This window comes from Pistacia vera, unplaced genomic scaffold, assembly GCF_008641045.1.
Source record: "Pistacia vera cultivar Batoury unplaced genomic scaffold, PisVer_v2 Contig346, whole genome shotgun sequence".
Classification (NCBI taxonomy): Eukaryota; Viridiplantae; Streptophyta; class Magnoliopsida; order Sapindales; family Anacardiaceae; genus Pistacia; species Pistacia vera.
Window position 1 is genome coordinate 147851 of NW_022196164.1, and position 16672 is coordinate 164522.

Sequence of the window (16672 nt, forward strand, 5' to 3'; positions counted from 1 at the left end):
CTTTTATTTATGCCCTTGGGGCAGTTGATTTTCCAAATCTTAATCAATCAATAATTCAGCATATTTAAAAGAAAAGAAAAACAAAAACCTGCAACAGTACAACTTGCATTCCTGCATGTCAATACGTTGCAGTGCCAAGTATAAGAAAAGCATTGATTTGTCTCAGGTAAAGACGGAGGAGAAGGGTAGAGAGGAGAGAGGGAGATGACAAGAATAATTCTTATTTAATTGATAATCGGTATGTACAGGCAGAAGGGAAAAAAAAAAAAAAAAAGAACCAGAAAAAGGAAATCTTCTCAAAGTTACCTGCTTGATTAAATATTAAAAAATTCCTAACAAAAATTTCAAAAACCTATATATAATACAATGGAGATGGGACTATCAATGGAATTCCATAAAGGTCCCAGATCTTGGCCACCCTTTTAAGATGACAAAGAAGAATAAACTACACAATGGCCTATACACAATGATACTCCTCTACATAAAGTAGCTGAGAGATTTCTTCTTTCTCGATCCACCTTCTCCATACAAGTCATTCCACTGAAGGAGCTCATTCATATTTGTAGACTCAGATGATACGCTGGCACATACCTGCATAAACAATGTACAACATTTCTGTCATCTTCATCAACTGTGAAAAACATTCTGACTAAACTAATTAAAAAGGTCATACAAACCCTGCCCAAATTGTAAATCCACAATAATATTCCACCTCCTTACCTTCTTGTTGGAGTTTGATAATGGTTATGTTTCTAATTTTCACAAATACTACTCTTATAAAGGTCCCCGTAAGGCATTCATCTCAAAATGTCATATAACATTTGTTCACTAATTTCAAATATAAGCCAGGCAAAATATTACAAATTGAAATCTCAAGCTCAAAGTACAAAGTCTTCCAATCAAAAAGCACGATGCTATATCCAACAGTATTTTATTAAGCTAGAACACTAGCTAAAAAGATGAACAAAACCATATTTTAACCAGTTACTGGGAAAATTCCATTCCATATTTTAAAGGATTCAACAACTTGAATTACTGAATTTAGTGATGAAAACTCAAACCTAAAGTTCTTCCATATCAAAAGCAAAATATATATTCTAGAGTATATTCTAAAGTAATGCTACAGTTACCGAAGGGTGTGCACCGAATGACATGGCGAAATCCTAACCGTTGATTCATTATAAGTTAATATTAATCAACAGTCAGGATTTTGCCACGTCATTCGGTGCACAAATTCGGTGTGTAACTTTCGGTAACTCTTATCATTTTCCTACATTCTATCATAATCAAATATAACAATTAACCTCACATATAAATCATGATTGCTTTTTCCTGTATCTTTCATCTCTGTACCACGTTACACAACAAAACAATATTTATGGAAAGCTTTAATTATTAAGGAGATAAGGACATAATCAGCTTTAACCAACACCCAGACAAAGCAACACAGGAGAAATGCTCGTACTTTTAACAGTTGTGCCCATTTATTATCAATAGCTAAGAAGTAACAACCTCAACGTGTACATTGGTAAACCAAAAAAATACCTGCTCATGTGCATATCTAAAATCCTCCATCTTCAGAGGACGAACGTCGGCACTGCTATACAATGCAGGTGAAGGTCTACTTTCAGCCAATGCTGAAGCTCTCTCCTGAAATTTGAGCGATAAATCAAAATATGTTTCCGACCACAGGTCCATCCTCAAACAATTTATACAAACTCAATAACCATTTATACAACACCGTGATAAAAAGAACTTGACAAGGCACAGTTTTTATGTTTCACTGCAGCAACTTGAAGCACGCAAATATCAATTAAACCTAAATATTATGCATGGAGACAAGTTACAAAGGCAGATTACATCAATATGATTTTTAAACCATCAAAAAACACCAAGGAAAAAAAAAGGCATACATATCATATTGGATCCTTATGATGTATTCAACTTCTTGGCTAAGAGATTGCATTTACAAAAAGACTAGCCAAAAAACCCAGCCAGTAAAAGAAAGAGGCAAGGACAAGAACAAGAACTTGTTATATAACTAGAATCAGCGATACAGTCAAGACATTCCAATATGATTCAGAAAATATCTACATAACAATTTTAACAACTACACCACATGGTCAAGTTCATCATGACCACCATAGGAGCCCAGGGAAGAAGCAATTATCAAATTTCAAATACCCTAGATTGAATACCACTTCCAGGAACTATTTCTCTAACTGAAGGGATATCCTACACAATTGGCATTAACAGGACCAGTTTGACAGACCAACAGGTGTTTACCATGCTTATAGAAACATGATGCAGCTATTCGCATACCATGCAAGCCCACATACTTACAGCCAACTATGAATTTATTAAGCACTTTTGTGCCAGCAACATATACTGCATCGGAGTTTTAATTTCAAGAAATCACCCAACTAACCTTCTTTTCCTTCTCCAAAATTTCTCTTATGGGGCAATGAGCAGCAGTCACACAAAGGTTCTGTCAAAAAAAATAGTAATTAATAATTAGAGGGACCAAAGCACAGGCAAAAAGTTCCATTTTTCAATAAAGAATATGCGCACAAACTGAAAAAAGGGGACACCAAACCTTTAGATCACTTCCAGAGTACCCATCAGCCATACTTGCAACTGCTTCCATTTCAACATCCGGTGCCAATTCTTCTTTGGCTAAAATAACTCTTAATATCTTCTCTCTGTTTGGGGCATCTGGCAAGTTAACCATCAATCTGCACAAAAAGATAGTACAACAACATCAATGATAGTCATTTTCTTGCAAGATTGTAAAAAACAAACAATAGGCTAGCATAAGATGTTTACCTCCTGGGAAGCCTCCTAACTACAGCCTCATCAAGGTCAAAAGGCCTATTGGTAGCAGCAAGTACCAATACACGTTCTTTATCCTTTGTACGTAGACCATCCCAATTTACCATGAATTCATTCTTCATTTTACGCATAGCCTCATGCTCTCCTGGATTTTCCCGTCTTCCTAACATGCTATCGACCTAAAACAACCACCCAAGTGAATAAAATATCATTTGCAGCTAAAGAATATAACAGTATGATATGACAACACGAAAAAAGGGGTAGAACATAAACAATTTAGCCCAAAAAGAAGCAAATGTGTTTAACTGACCTCATCAACAAAAACAACACTAGGAGCGATTTTACTTGCCAAAGAGAAGACTGCTTTAACATACTTCTCTCCTTCACCAAACCACTGCAATTAATACAGAGATGTCAGGCCATGCAAACTCAAACTCAGAAGAAGCAGGAAAAAACAGATCGCATATAAATATATACACCTTTGAGGTAATGCTTGACATGGATATGTTGATAAAGTTTGCACCAGCTTCCGTTGCAACAGCCTTCGCAAGCATTGTTTTCCCAGTACCAGGAGGCCCAAACAACAAAATTCCCTTGCAAGGCTGTAGAAAAAGAGCATCAAACGAAGAAAACATAAGATAATGCACAATTCAGAAAAAGATCCAAAAATATGCAGCATGGGTAAGTGAATATATTAAATGACATATAATTAACAAAATATATTGCAACTAAACCTTTGTTAGCTGTCCTTTGCAAAACAACTCAGGCCTTTGAAGAGGAAGCATCACCAATTCCTTCAAGGTATCTTTCACATTTTCCAAGGCACCAATGTCATCAAAAGTAACCCCAATATCACTAGGGGGAATAACGTCAGCAAGGAGTTTCTTTTCAAATTCATTCTCAGTAACAACATCCTGAAAAAAATCAAATCTAAAATGTAAGACGACCTGATATTCAGGGCGTATATTCCAGTTGCCAGAGTGAGAAAACATGAATAAGTTTGTGACAGTGCAAAGAGATAACATCAAACTTTACCTTCAGAGACTTTTTCAAGCTCTTGCTTTCACTTTGAATGCCCTGCAGAATGTTCAGCCCATACTTAATGCTGCAAAATGAACCGTAAGTAGATGCTGTTAACATAAGAGAAGTTAGGAGCATTAAATTCAATAATTTGACTTATTCTAAAGATAAAGATTTATAGTCGGCAGCAACTAGAAGAACACAGTAACCTTTCAGTAGATATCTTAAGTTTGGCATCTTTTTCTGGAGCTTCTGAGCAATGCATAAAATGGTAACTTAAAGCCCAGCCAACTAACTTCTCCACACCTGTTACAATAGCAAAGTATAATGAACAATGTTGAACCACCACATAAAGCTTAATGACTTCAATAATGAGTTTAAAAATACCAACTTTCAGTTGTAAGGCTTTGATCTTTAATGCAGAGAGTTTCAAGATCAGGGCAATCCAAGCCATTTCGGGCAAGTACCTGAAAGCAGAAAATCATTATTAAATAACAAAAACAAACATGAAGCCTGAAGCCTGAATTACAGTAATATTCGTAAGTAACCACCTGAACCCAAAGATTAAGCTAATGGGAAAAAGTCCAACAGTAGTATTAAATTCTCTAATACAGATGTAGATACATGACAACCAGGGATCCAAATTAAGGATAAATACTTTAATACCATGTTAATTAAAGGCTTGATCCAAAAGCTTAAACTTATAAGTAAAAGCCCAATGGTTCTCTAACAAAGTTTATCAGACTAATTCTCTAAACAACTAAATGTATATAGCTATCCAGATATAACAGATGAAACAATTAATCCCCAAACCTAGAAAAGAAAATTAATTAATTGCAAGAAAAGAAGATACACATCTGAATAAGCCCACATCAGTGTACAATAGACTAATTATTGGAGATAATTATTTGTTTCCATGTGATTGTAGAGACATGAGCGTACATACATGGGATCTCATGGAGAGAGAGTTCTCATACATTATAATTCTACCAAACTGACCATCAGTTATCATTCTTAAGAATCCCTTAACCAACATGTTTGCATAGGACTGAGACCTAACTGGCTCTAGTTAAACTGATCTTATTCATATGTTAAAATACTGAAAGATCTATTTCTCATTTGTAGCAAACATTCAATGAAATTCACACATTGTCAAGTTTCTACAAGAAGCATTCACCATCTTGCCAGGGGCAGAATAGAAATGAAGCCAACCAAACAACATCATCAGGTAATACTCACTGAGCGTATGCTAACAATGTTTGACTGCACTTTTAAAGTTTCAATATCACGCTCCAACTGCTGCTTCCAATCCAAAAGTAAAGCTTCATCCTGGCAGGATACTCGGAAATATTAGTCGAGAAATTCATATAATCATACCGCACTATCACAAACAGATTGTAAAATCAGTACCTGAGGCAGTTGAATAATCACTTTGTTTGGAAGAAGTCGAGAAACTTGCTTTGCCGCTTTGGGTGTCTCTTTGCTTCTATCATGCAGTCTACTAAAGTTATCCTGGATGAGAAGCAATGTATATATATCATTTTAGTTTCTTTTAAGGAATTAATACTACAATCAATTTCACATAAATAATCAGAGGCTTGATCTCCCCTAATAATGAGTCCCAGTGCCCCCTATAAAAATAGATGAAATCAACTAAGTATAGCTAAAAGATTAACAAAACCCAGATGTTTATATGACACAATACAGTGTGGGTTATCAATAAATCAGAAGACAATTAACTGGACACGGAATGACACTTGAATAAGAGGGAAACCTGTAATTATGATACTTAGATCAGATTTAACAAATTCCAGCAGGAAAAGCACAGTCCCTCATCCCACACCAGAACCCTCACCCATACTAACACCATAAAAGCTAAAAAAAGCATGAACATTTTTTGAAACCACTAAAATTGCAGTAAAATAACATCAAAACAAATTGCAAATTTAAGCAGTTTTAACCTTCCTAGTATGCAAAACCACAAAGTAAGTAATCTGCTAGACTTTCTAACTCCAAGCATTCAATAAACGACACAATTTGCGACACACAAGTATGAACATGAATAAATAGTTAATTCTAACTCCAAGCATTCAATAAACAACACAATTTGCCACGCACAAGTATGAACATGAATAAATAGTTATCCAGAACCCAAAACTGGAAGAAATGGAAGAAAAAGAAACCTAACGTCGGCACTTTGCATACCGGAAAAGCAAGATCAAGTAAACCATAATCAAATATAACAATTAACCTCACATATAAATCATGATTGCTTTTTCCTGTATCTTTCATCTCTGTACCACGTTACACAACAAAACATTATTTATGGAATGCTTTAATTATTAAGGAGATAAGGACATAATCAGCTTTAACCACCACCCAGACAAAGCAACACAGGAGAGATGCTCTTACTTTTAACAGTTGTGCCCATTTATTATCAATAGCTAAGAAGTAACAACCTCAACGTGTACATTGGTAAACCAAAAAAATACCTGCTCATGTGCATATCTAAAATCCTCCATCTTCAGAGGACGAACGTCGGCACTGCTATACAATGCAGGTGAAGGTCTACTTTCAGCCAATGCTGAAGCTCTCTCCTGAAATTTGAGCGATAAATCAAAATATGTTTCCGACCACAGGTCCATCCTCAAACAATTTATACAAACTCAATAACCATTTATACAACACCGTGATAAAAAGAACTTGACAAGGCACAGTTTTTATGTTTCACTGCAGCAACTTGAAGCACGCAAATATCAATTAAACCTAAATATTATGCACGGAGACAAGTTACAAAGGCAGATTACATCAATATGATTTTTAAACCATCAAAAAACACCAAGGAAAAAAAAAGGCATACATATCATATTGGATCCTTATGATGTATTCAACTTCTTGGCTAAGAGATTGCATTTACAAAAAGACTAGCCAAAAAACCCAGCCAGTAAAAGAAAGAGGCAAGGACAAGAACAAGAACTTGTTATATAACTAGAATCAGCGATACAGTCAAGACATTCCAATATGATTCAGAAAATATCTACATAACAATTTTAACAACTACACCACATGGTCAAGTTCATCATGACCACCATAGGAGCCCAGGGAAGAAGCAATTATCAAATTTCAAATACCCTAGATTGAATACCACTTCCAGGAACTATTTCTCTAACTGAAGGGATATCCTACACAATTGGCATTAACAGGACCAGTTTGACAGACCAACAGGTGTTTACCATGCTTATAGAAACATGATGCAGCTATTCGCATACCATGCAAGCCCACATACTTACAGCCAACTATGAATTTATTAAGCACTTTTGTGCCAGCAACATATACTGCATCGGAGTTTTAATTTCAAGAAATCACCCAACTAACCTTCTTTTCCTTCTCCAAAATTTCTCTTATGGGGCAATGAGCAGCAGTCACACAAAGGTTCTGTCAAAAAAAATAGTAATTAATAATTAGAGGGACCAAAGCACAGGCAAAAAGTTCCATTTTTCAATAAAGAATATGCGCACAAACTGAAAAAAGGGGACACCAAACCTTTAGATCACTTCCAGAGTACCCATCAGCCATACTTGCAACTGCTTCCATTTCAACATCCGGTGCCAATTCTTCTTTGGCTAAAATAACTCTTAATATCTTCTCTCTGTTTGGGGCATCTGGCAAGTTAACCATCAATCTGCACAAAAAGATAGTACAACAACATCAATGATAGTCATTTTCTTGCAAGATTGTAAAAAACAAACAATAGGCTAGCATAAGATGTTTACCTCCTGGGAAGCCTCCTAACTACAGCCTCATCAAGGTCAAAAGGCCTATTGGTAGCAGCAAGTACCAATACACGTTCTTTATCCTTTGTACGTAGACCATCCCAATTTACCATGAATTCATTCTTCATTTTACGCATAGCCTCATGCTCTCCTGGATTTTCCCGTCTTCCTAACATGCTATCGACCTAAAACAACCACCCAAGTGAATAAAATATCATTTGCAGCTAAAGAATATAACAGTATGATATGACAACACGAAAAAAGGGGTAGAACATAAACAATTTAGCCCAAAAAGAAGCAAATGTGTTTAACTGACCTCATCAACAAAAACAACACTAGGAGCGATTTTACTTGCCAAAGAGAAGACTGCTTTAACATACTTCTCTCCTTCACCAAACCACTGCAATTAATACAGAGATGTCAGGCCATGCAAACTCAAACTCAGAAGAAGCAGGAAAAAACAGATCGCATATAAATATATACACCTTTGAGGTAATGCTTGACATGGATATGTTGATAAAGTTTGCACCAGCTTCCGTTGCAACAGCCTTCGCAAGCATTGTTTTCCCAGTACCAGGAGGCCCAAACAACAAAATTCCCTTGCAAGGCTGTAGAAAAAGAGCATCAAACGAAGAAAACATAAGATAATGCACAATTCAGAAAAAGATCCAAAAATATGCAGCATGGGTAAGTGAATATATTAAATGACATATAATTAACAAAATATATTGCAACTAAACCTTTGTTAGCTGTCCTTTGCAAAACAACTCAGGCCTTTGAAGAGGAAGCATCACCAATTCCTTCAAGGTATCTTTCACATTTTCCAAGGCACCAATGTCATCAAAAGTAACCCCAATATCACTAGGGGGAATAACGTCAGCAAGGAGTTTCTTTTCAAATTCATTCTCAGTAACAACATCCTGAAAAAAATCAAATCTAAAATGTAAGACGACCTGATATTCAGGGCGTATATTCCAGTTGCCAGAGTGAGAAAACATGAATAAGTTTGTGACAGTGCAAAGAGATAACATCAAACTTTACCTTCAGAGACTTTTTCAAGCTCTTGCTTTCACTTTGAATGCCCTGCAGAATGTTCAGCCCATACTTAATGCTGCAAAATGAACCGTAAGTAGATGCTGTTAACATAAGAGAAGTTAGGAGCATTAAATTCAATAATTTGACTTATTCTAATGATAAAGATTTATAGTCAGCAGCAACTAGAAGAACACAGTAACCTTTCAGTAGATATCTTAAGTTTGGCATCTTTTTCTGGAGCTTCTGAGCAATGCATAAAATGATAACTTAAAGCCCAGCCAACTAACTTCTCCACACCTGTTACAATAGCAAAGTATAATGAACAATGTTGAACCACCACATAAAGCTTAATGACTTCAATATTGAGTTTAAAAATACCAACTTTCAGTTGTAAGGCTTTGATCTTTAATGCAGAGAGTTTCAAGATCAGGGCAATCCAAGCCATTTCGGACAAGTACCTGAAAGCAGAAAATCATTATTAAATAACAAAAACAAACATGAAGCCTGAAGCCTGAATTACAGTAATATTCGTAAGTAACCACCTGAACCCAAAGCTTAAGCTAATGGGAAAAGGTCCAACAGTAGTATTAAAGTCTCTAATACAGATGTAGATACATGACAACCAGGGATCCAAATTAAGGATAAATACTTTAATACCATGTTAATTAAAGGCTTGATCCAAAGGCTTAAACTTATAAGTAAAAGCCCAATGGTTCTCTAACAAAGTTTATCAGACTAATTCTCTAAACAACTAAATGTATATAGCTATCCAGATATAACAGATGAAACAATTAATCCCCAAACCTAGAAAAGAAAATTAATTAATTGCAAGAAAAGAAGATACACATCTGAATAAGCCCACATCAGTGTACAATAGACTAATTATTGGAGATAATTATTTGTTTCCATGTGATTGTAGAGACATGAGCGTACATACATGGGATCTCATGGAGAGAGAGTTCTCATACATTATAATTCTACCAAACTGACCATCAGTTATCATTCTTAAGAATCCCTTAACCAACATGTTTGCATAGGACTGAGACCTAACTGGCTCTAGTTAAACTGATCTTATTCATATGTTAAAATACTGAAAGATCTATTTCTCATTTGTAGCAAACATTCAATGAAATTCACACATTGTCAAGTTTCTACAAGAAGCAGTCACCATCTTGCCAGGGGCAGAATAGAAATGAAGCCAACCAAACAACATCATAAGGTAATACTCACTGAGCGTATGCTAACAATGTTTGACTGCACTTTTAAAGTTTCAATATCACGCTCCAACTGCTGCTTCCAATCCAAAAGTAAAGCTTCATCCTGGCAGGATACTCGGAAATATTAGTCGAGAAATTCATATAATCATACCGCACTATCACAAACAGATTGTAAAATCAGTACCTGAGGCAGTTGAATAATCACTTTGTTTGGAAGAAGTCGAGAAACTTGCTTTGCTGCTTTGGGTGTCTCTTTGCTTCTATCATGCAGTCTACTAAAGTTATCCTGGATGAGAAGCAATGTATATATATCATTTTAGTTTCTTTTAAGGAATTAATACTACAATCAATTTCACATAAATAATCAGAGGCTTGATCTCCCCTAATAATGAGTCCCAGTGCCCCCTATAAAAATAGATGAAATCAACTAAGTATAGCTAAAAGATTAACAAAACCCAGATGTTTATATGACACAATACAGTGTGGGTTATCAATAAATCAGAAGACAATTAACTGGACACAGAATGAAACTTGAATAAGAGGGAAACCTGTAATTATGATACTTAGATCAGATTTAACCAATTCCAGCAGGAAAAGCACAGTCCCTCATCCCACACCAGAACCCTCACCCATACTAACACCATAAAAGCAAAAAAAAGCATGAACATTTTTTGAAACCACTAAAATTGCAGTAAAATAACATCAAAACAAATTGCAAATTTAAGCAGTTTTAACCTTCCTAGTATGCAAAACCACAAAGTAAGTAATCTGCTAGACTTTCTAACTCCAAGCATTCAATAAACGACACAATTTGCGACACACAAGTATGAACATGAATAAATAGTTAATTCTAACTCCAAGCATTCAATAAACAACACAATTTGCCACGCACAAGTATGAACATGAATAAATAGTTATCCAGAACCCAAAACTGGAAGAAATGGAAGAAAAAGAAACCTAACGTCGGCACTTTGCATACCGGAAAAGCAAGATCAAGTAAAGCTGTTTGATTGCTTCCAAACTTCGTAAATAAGAGGCCACCTGGATGAGACTGAAGAACAAGAGATTGACAAAAGCCAAATGGTTAGCAATGGTTCATTAAATCACAGATGTCATGACAAAGTATAAAATTATGACTAAAAACCTAACAGAACAATATAAAGAGTACCTTCTCCTTGCGATTGTCCATTTGGGTATGGGATCCAATCACAACAACATTGCTGGGTAAATTTTCAAGTTTACTCTTTAAGACACTATATGCATCACCATTCCCCACCATAGACTTCTCCATGTCTTTCACAAACAATATTAAGGGACTGCTTTTGCTTTCATTCAATGCAACCTAAAGACAAGCCATTCAAGAGCTTAATACTTGAAAATAGCAATACAATGGCAATAAATATCAAACCACTGAAAGAGTAGCAAGTACCTCAAAGAGTTCATTAATAGCAAGCTTGTCAACATCATCACCTACAGAAGGATCTAAGCGAAGTGAACTAGCTGTGAGGTAAAACGAAAAAAAATATATATATTAGAAGCGAAGATAACCACAACAAATTACATAGAGAGAAGTACATTGCCACAAAAAGTGCTGATTTAATAAGGGATACTTTAATTAATGTAGGAAAAACCTGGGCAAAAGAAACCATGAAGATCTTCACAAAAGCCACCTAGATTATTGCCTTCCATGACCGTTTTATCAAATCTAACGCCAATTTTTGAAGAATCGTTTTCTTCAAAAGGAAGGACTACTCTTCCTTTAAGCCCAACAGTCGGTCCCCTGCATAAAGTAGATGGGAAAGTTAGAACCAAATACAGGAAAAATTAAAAGCAACGCAACTTTTCACCAAATTAAAAGAATAAGGATATATAAATCACAAAATCGCAAACCAACCTTTGACCAAATTGTTTATAATATTCGAAAAGACATAAGGACAAAAAAATTAGGGTTAAGTATAACAGCAACTTCACACAAGAACCGAAGATCCATACACAAATCTCCGTGCTCAGTACAAAATAGAGACATATATGCATAGGAGCAGACTCCTGAGTCTCTTTATGGTAAAGAGATGACAGCGCAAATAATAACCAGTAAATGATGCAAAAAACAATGCAACACAACCAAAAATGATCAAAAAAGCTTGCACACTATAAGATAACGTACCTTGAATTAGGTTGCATAGGAGAAGTTCCAGAAGGTAGATTACCCACAAACCTTACTCTATCACCTGGAAAGAAGATTTATAATCATCAATCCAGCTAAAAATTGAAATGTGTTAAGAAACAGAGGACAGTGACACATTAAAAAATCAGTGCTGGCCCCACAACTGCCAAAGCTAAATCGAGTACCTTTGTAAAACATAAAAAAAAAAAATAAAAAAAAAAGAATAATGCAAAGAAACAACATGCCTTTTTTGAAAGTGTAATTTTTGGATGATGCAGTCGATGCCTCTGGCTTTGGCAGTGCCTGTGAGCCTACTGCAGACCCACCTGTGATATCTGCCTCCACACTAGAAGTTGGTTTCTTGTGCTGTACAAGAGCAGCTCTTTTAGCAAATACAGATGCTCTTTCGGGCCTTGAACTTTCCTTCACATAATCAGCTTCTTTTGCTGTCGCTCCCTGAAGAAAAGATGGAAAAAAAAAAAAATTGGTGAATTAACAGTAGAAAGAACCATAACTATTACATTAAAGAAACCCAAGTTAGGCATAACTCCCGGCCGACACAAGAATCATATCATCAGTTTGAAAACCTTATTCACAAAATAATTTTTAGTAACATGATATATTCGTAAAAATCAAAATAGCCTCTCTTAATGAAATTTGTACTTATAAATGGCTCTCAATTATCAGCAACTTATCATTCCCATTCATATCAAATATATGAACAGAAGAGAAAGACAGGTTAACAAATTACATGAATCAACTGAAAAAAAAAATATTTTCTTAAAAAAATGAAAATAAATTCTACTGAAGGAAGCAAACTGAACAGTAAAGTCAGAGAAACTTACACCAGGCAGGAGAAGAGAATCAACAATAAGCAACCTAGCACCAAAGTGCTTGGCAAGTGCCTTTGCTAAAGTCTCCTGATATATTTCCGAACCTATAAGAAGTTGACAATAATGTATCATAAGGATCCAAAACACGAGATGAGACCAAAAAAATAGCAAACATTTCGAAGAACATTGACAAAAACTTGTAGCTACCTGCAGGACCAGATAACAATATACGAGGACACATGGTAGGAAGATCTGTCGCATACTTTGCAAACTTATTACACTTCAAATGAATGTATGTGGATGCTATCAGAACATTCTTCGTTGTATCACTGTAGAAAGCAGATCAGCAAATCAATATCAGGATCCAACAAGGAAAACAAAAGAGAATATGCAAAAATAATATAGTGCATGCATCTATGCATATAGAAGCATGATAAAATATCAAGACAAAACATACTGAAAGAAGTGCAGAACTTATTATAAAAAATAATAAATAAATAAAAAGAAAACGTAGTAAACCACCTTAAATAATACGGGAAATTCTCGAACGACAAATCTATATTATCAGGACTCAGAATTCCTTCCTGTAAACTATCTTTAAATGCTTGCCGTCTTGAAGAGATCAGAACCATTGAACGCCCAGATTCCTTGAAGAGTTCTCTAAGTTCCCCCCTTTGATCGTCAAGTATTTTGGATATACTGCCACTAATATCGAAGTCAGAAGATGTGGATCCAGTAAGCATCTGCAGGAGTGGCCTTATTTCACAAGTTGGCTCAGGCATCTTCCCAATTTCAGCATCTACACAAGAATCAAGTCCAATGCTATCAAGGTTTGGGTTTTCATTAGCAGCATCAGATGCTGGGTTAACAGTCTTCCCCCTCGAAGAAACACCAACCAGATCATTATTACTTGTGGTATCTTTCAACTCAACATCTGGAATACGGTCTTCTAATCCATCACAGCCAGAGGGTAGGGAGGATATCTCAGTATTTTGAATGTCCTCACCAGTTTTAGCAGGTGGTGGAAGAAGGGACAAGTCTTTCCTGAGACTTGACAAAGAAGCTAATATTGATGCTCCTGCAACAGCTGAGGGATCTCCTGATCTTGCCTCTATATGCATTGAATTCAGTGGAGCACTTTGTGCCTCCAAAATGCTCAGCGAAGAAGGTATGCCAGGTGCAGCTAAATTTTCATCGTTAAGCTGCTGAAATATCTATTGCCTAGTCAAGGAATTTACTGAATATCCATCAACGGTAATGATTGTCAAAAGCAAGTCGAAGTTGCAAAAGCAAAAACCATGAACATTTTCACTTTTGTGGAGACAAATAAAAAATTAGGAACTAAAAAGGAAATAAGGAATAATATAACTTCTAAACAAGGTTGATGGAACTATTTTAAATTAGAAAAAAGGATACATAAGAATGTTTTCCGGAAACACTAAAAACCACTTCATCGCCTCCTCTTAAATTTACAATAGAATCTTTATGGTGAATATTGCCATTCACTTCAACAACACCTTTGCCTCCGGTAATTTCTAGTACAGCAGCAGTTGAACCTCCATTCTAAGTATCATCAATGCCAAAAAGAGCAAAAAAAATTATTGCCATCATAAAACATAAACTGAAATGAATCATGAGAATTAATTTGCCCACGGGCATCCCCTCAATGGCGATGTCTCCAAAATGCAATTGTGACAGCAAAGTGTTCTTACCTCTATGCGCCTCAGTCTACACAAGCTTTTACTAACAGATGGGTCTTTAAGATATAAATCACATTGACGGTTCTGACCAACAGTAAAAACAGCACCACACATGTTCATGTGACGATTCTGTAATGAATGCAATACTTCAAAGCATCAGAAACAATATGTGATTGATAAGAAAAACAGATAACATCTGGATTTGTCTAAAGATCAGCAATCCTCACTCATTGACAAGACGAAGCAATTACCACCATCAAATAAAAAACATACAAAGGAAAAACAATCCTCTATACAAAAAAAAAATTCCGAGAAAAGATTAGCCAGCTAAACGATAGTATTCATTTTCTTAACATAATAATGAGTGAAAATCCACAGAGGAAAATGGACTTCCATAATAAGGACAAGACCCAGTAAAGACGTATAAAAGAACTCATCCAAAATATCTAAACAAATAACTGTTGCAAATGCATTACCAAAAACAACTAACAACTAAGAATTTTACCAATCATGCAAATTGAAACCTGATCCAAACGCAGGAGGCTTCACTAAAGAGCCCTTTAAAAGTCCTAAAGAAACAATCATTTCAGCTACTTTTCTGACAAATACCAAAAACTTTACTGGCCTTCTTTTTCATTAAGAACATAAAGGCTGGCCAAGTTGTCACTGAAACACTATCCCTCACTTGTTTGCAATTACCAACCTCTGATTGGCAATTACCAACAAACCCACCATATGCAGAGCCAAAATCAAGATTTTTCAGTCAAAAAACCTTCCATTTCCATTTGAATTGACGAGAGTAACAATGGTTTTTTGGGACTAAAAAAGAAGACGAATTAATATGTTGAACATGTTTACAAATAACTTTTAGTCTTGTTTTTAATCTTTACACAAATGACCAAACATACCATAGGCCAAGAAAACAAAGAAACAGACCTGCGAATACTGTGAAATAAGTCTCGCCCAAGGGGTTTTGGAACTCCCTTTCGCTAATTTTGTTGGGCGCTTCTTCACACGCCCATTATTAAAGACTACACCGACAGCCTTGGATTTCTCTTCATCCACCACGGTTTCACCTAAAACCCCGACAAAGATAAATTAAAAACAAATTAAATTACCGAATAAATCGCCAAGAAAAAGCCCTCGAAAAACCCATTCTTTGAGAAAAACTCAAGATATAAAAAGCGTGCAAGAGCAAAAAGATCGCACCTGGAGTCGGCGGAGAACCCAAAGCATCAGCTTCCATGTCAACATCATCCGATTTGTCGGCGTCAACGGTCTTGGCAACATCGGCGTTCTGTGGATCAGAGGATCGGAGCTCGGGGTCTCGAGATTCAGAACCAGACTTTGTGGTTTCAGTCGACGGCGGCAGCCCCGCAGATACATCGTTCGTCGATGAGGACGCCTCGCTGGCCTAGGGTTTCACCAAAATTCAATCCAAACAAAACCCAAATCAGACCCAGATTTAAATCTTTTCTCTAGAAAAAACAAATAATAAACAAAACAAATTTGTACCTTGGATCGCTTATTAGAAGGAGGTGAAGCAGATTGAGAAGAAGGAAGGGCGCGTTTGGAAGAAGAAGAACTTCGTCTGGTTTCGACCATGTTGTTTGCGGGCGGGTGGGTGGGTGAGTGGGTTTGTTTCTCTGATCCAATAAGGAGCGTTTGTTTGTTGAGAGAGAACGGAGAGAAAGAGGGTATGTGAATATGATTGCGGGAGATCAGTTATCAAGGTTTTATATTATATTAAAAAAATATCAAGAAAGAAATGAAGATTATGAGGCGGTAGAAAGTAGGAACAGAACAGATTGTACTGCGCGATACGATATTGATATTTTATATGAACGTTGTAACTTGTAAGGGTTACTGATTAGACATGGATTTACTTGTTTATTGGCAGTCTTTTTCTTTTAATTTCCGGGAGGGATTTTAACTTTTTTATGGACGCATTAGTCATTACCCTATAATTAAATTATCTCGCACTCATTTTTTTATTTTTTCATGTTAACACTTATTCGCTATGGAATTTCAAATATGGAAACTATATAAAGTAATATATGGTAATAAATCTACAGCATAATTTTGGTAGATTTTTGAA

General features: G+C 35.8%; 1 protein-coding gene across 1 annotated transcript; it reads right to left on the reverse strand.

Moving 5' to 3' along the window:
- Positions 1-287: 287 nt before the first annotated feature.
- LOC116139029 lies at positions 288-16240 on the reverse strand. The gene is made up of 27 exons (XM_031424711.1): positions 16090-16240; positions 15784-15988; positions 15511-15650; positions 14587-14703; positions 14291-14437; positions 13397-14088; positions 13082-13203; positions 12887-12978; positions 12287-12497; positions 12042-12105; positions 11509-11657; positions 11307-11377; positions 11046-11219; positions 10857-10928; positions 10062-10163; positions 9891-9980; positions 4244-4319; positions 4062-4158; positions 3868-3937; positions 3567-3746; positions 3312-3434; positions 3143-3226; positions 2827-3011; positions 2597-2735; positions 2429-2488; positions 1546-1650; positions 288-591 (listed from the first exon to the last, which is right to left on the reverse strand). The coding sequence occupies exons 1-27, from the start codon at positions 16177-16179 to the stop codon at positions 478-480; spliced, it is 3771 nt and encodes a 1256-aa protein (XP_031280571.1). The 5' UTR covers positions 16180-16240; the 3' UTR covers positions 288-477.
- Between the last annotated feature and the right edge of the window lie 432 nt (positions 16241-16672).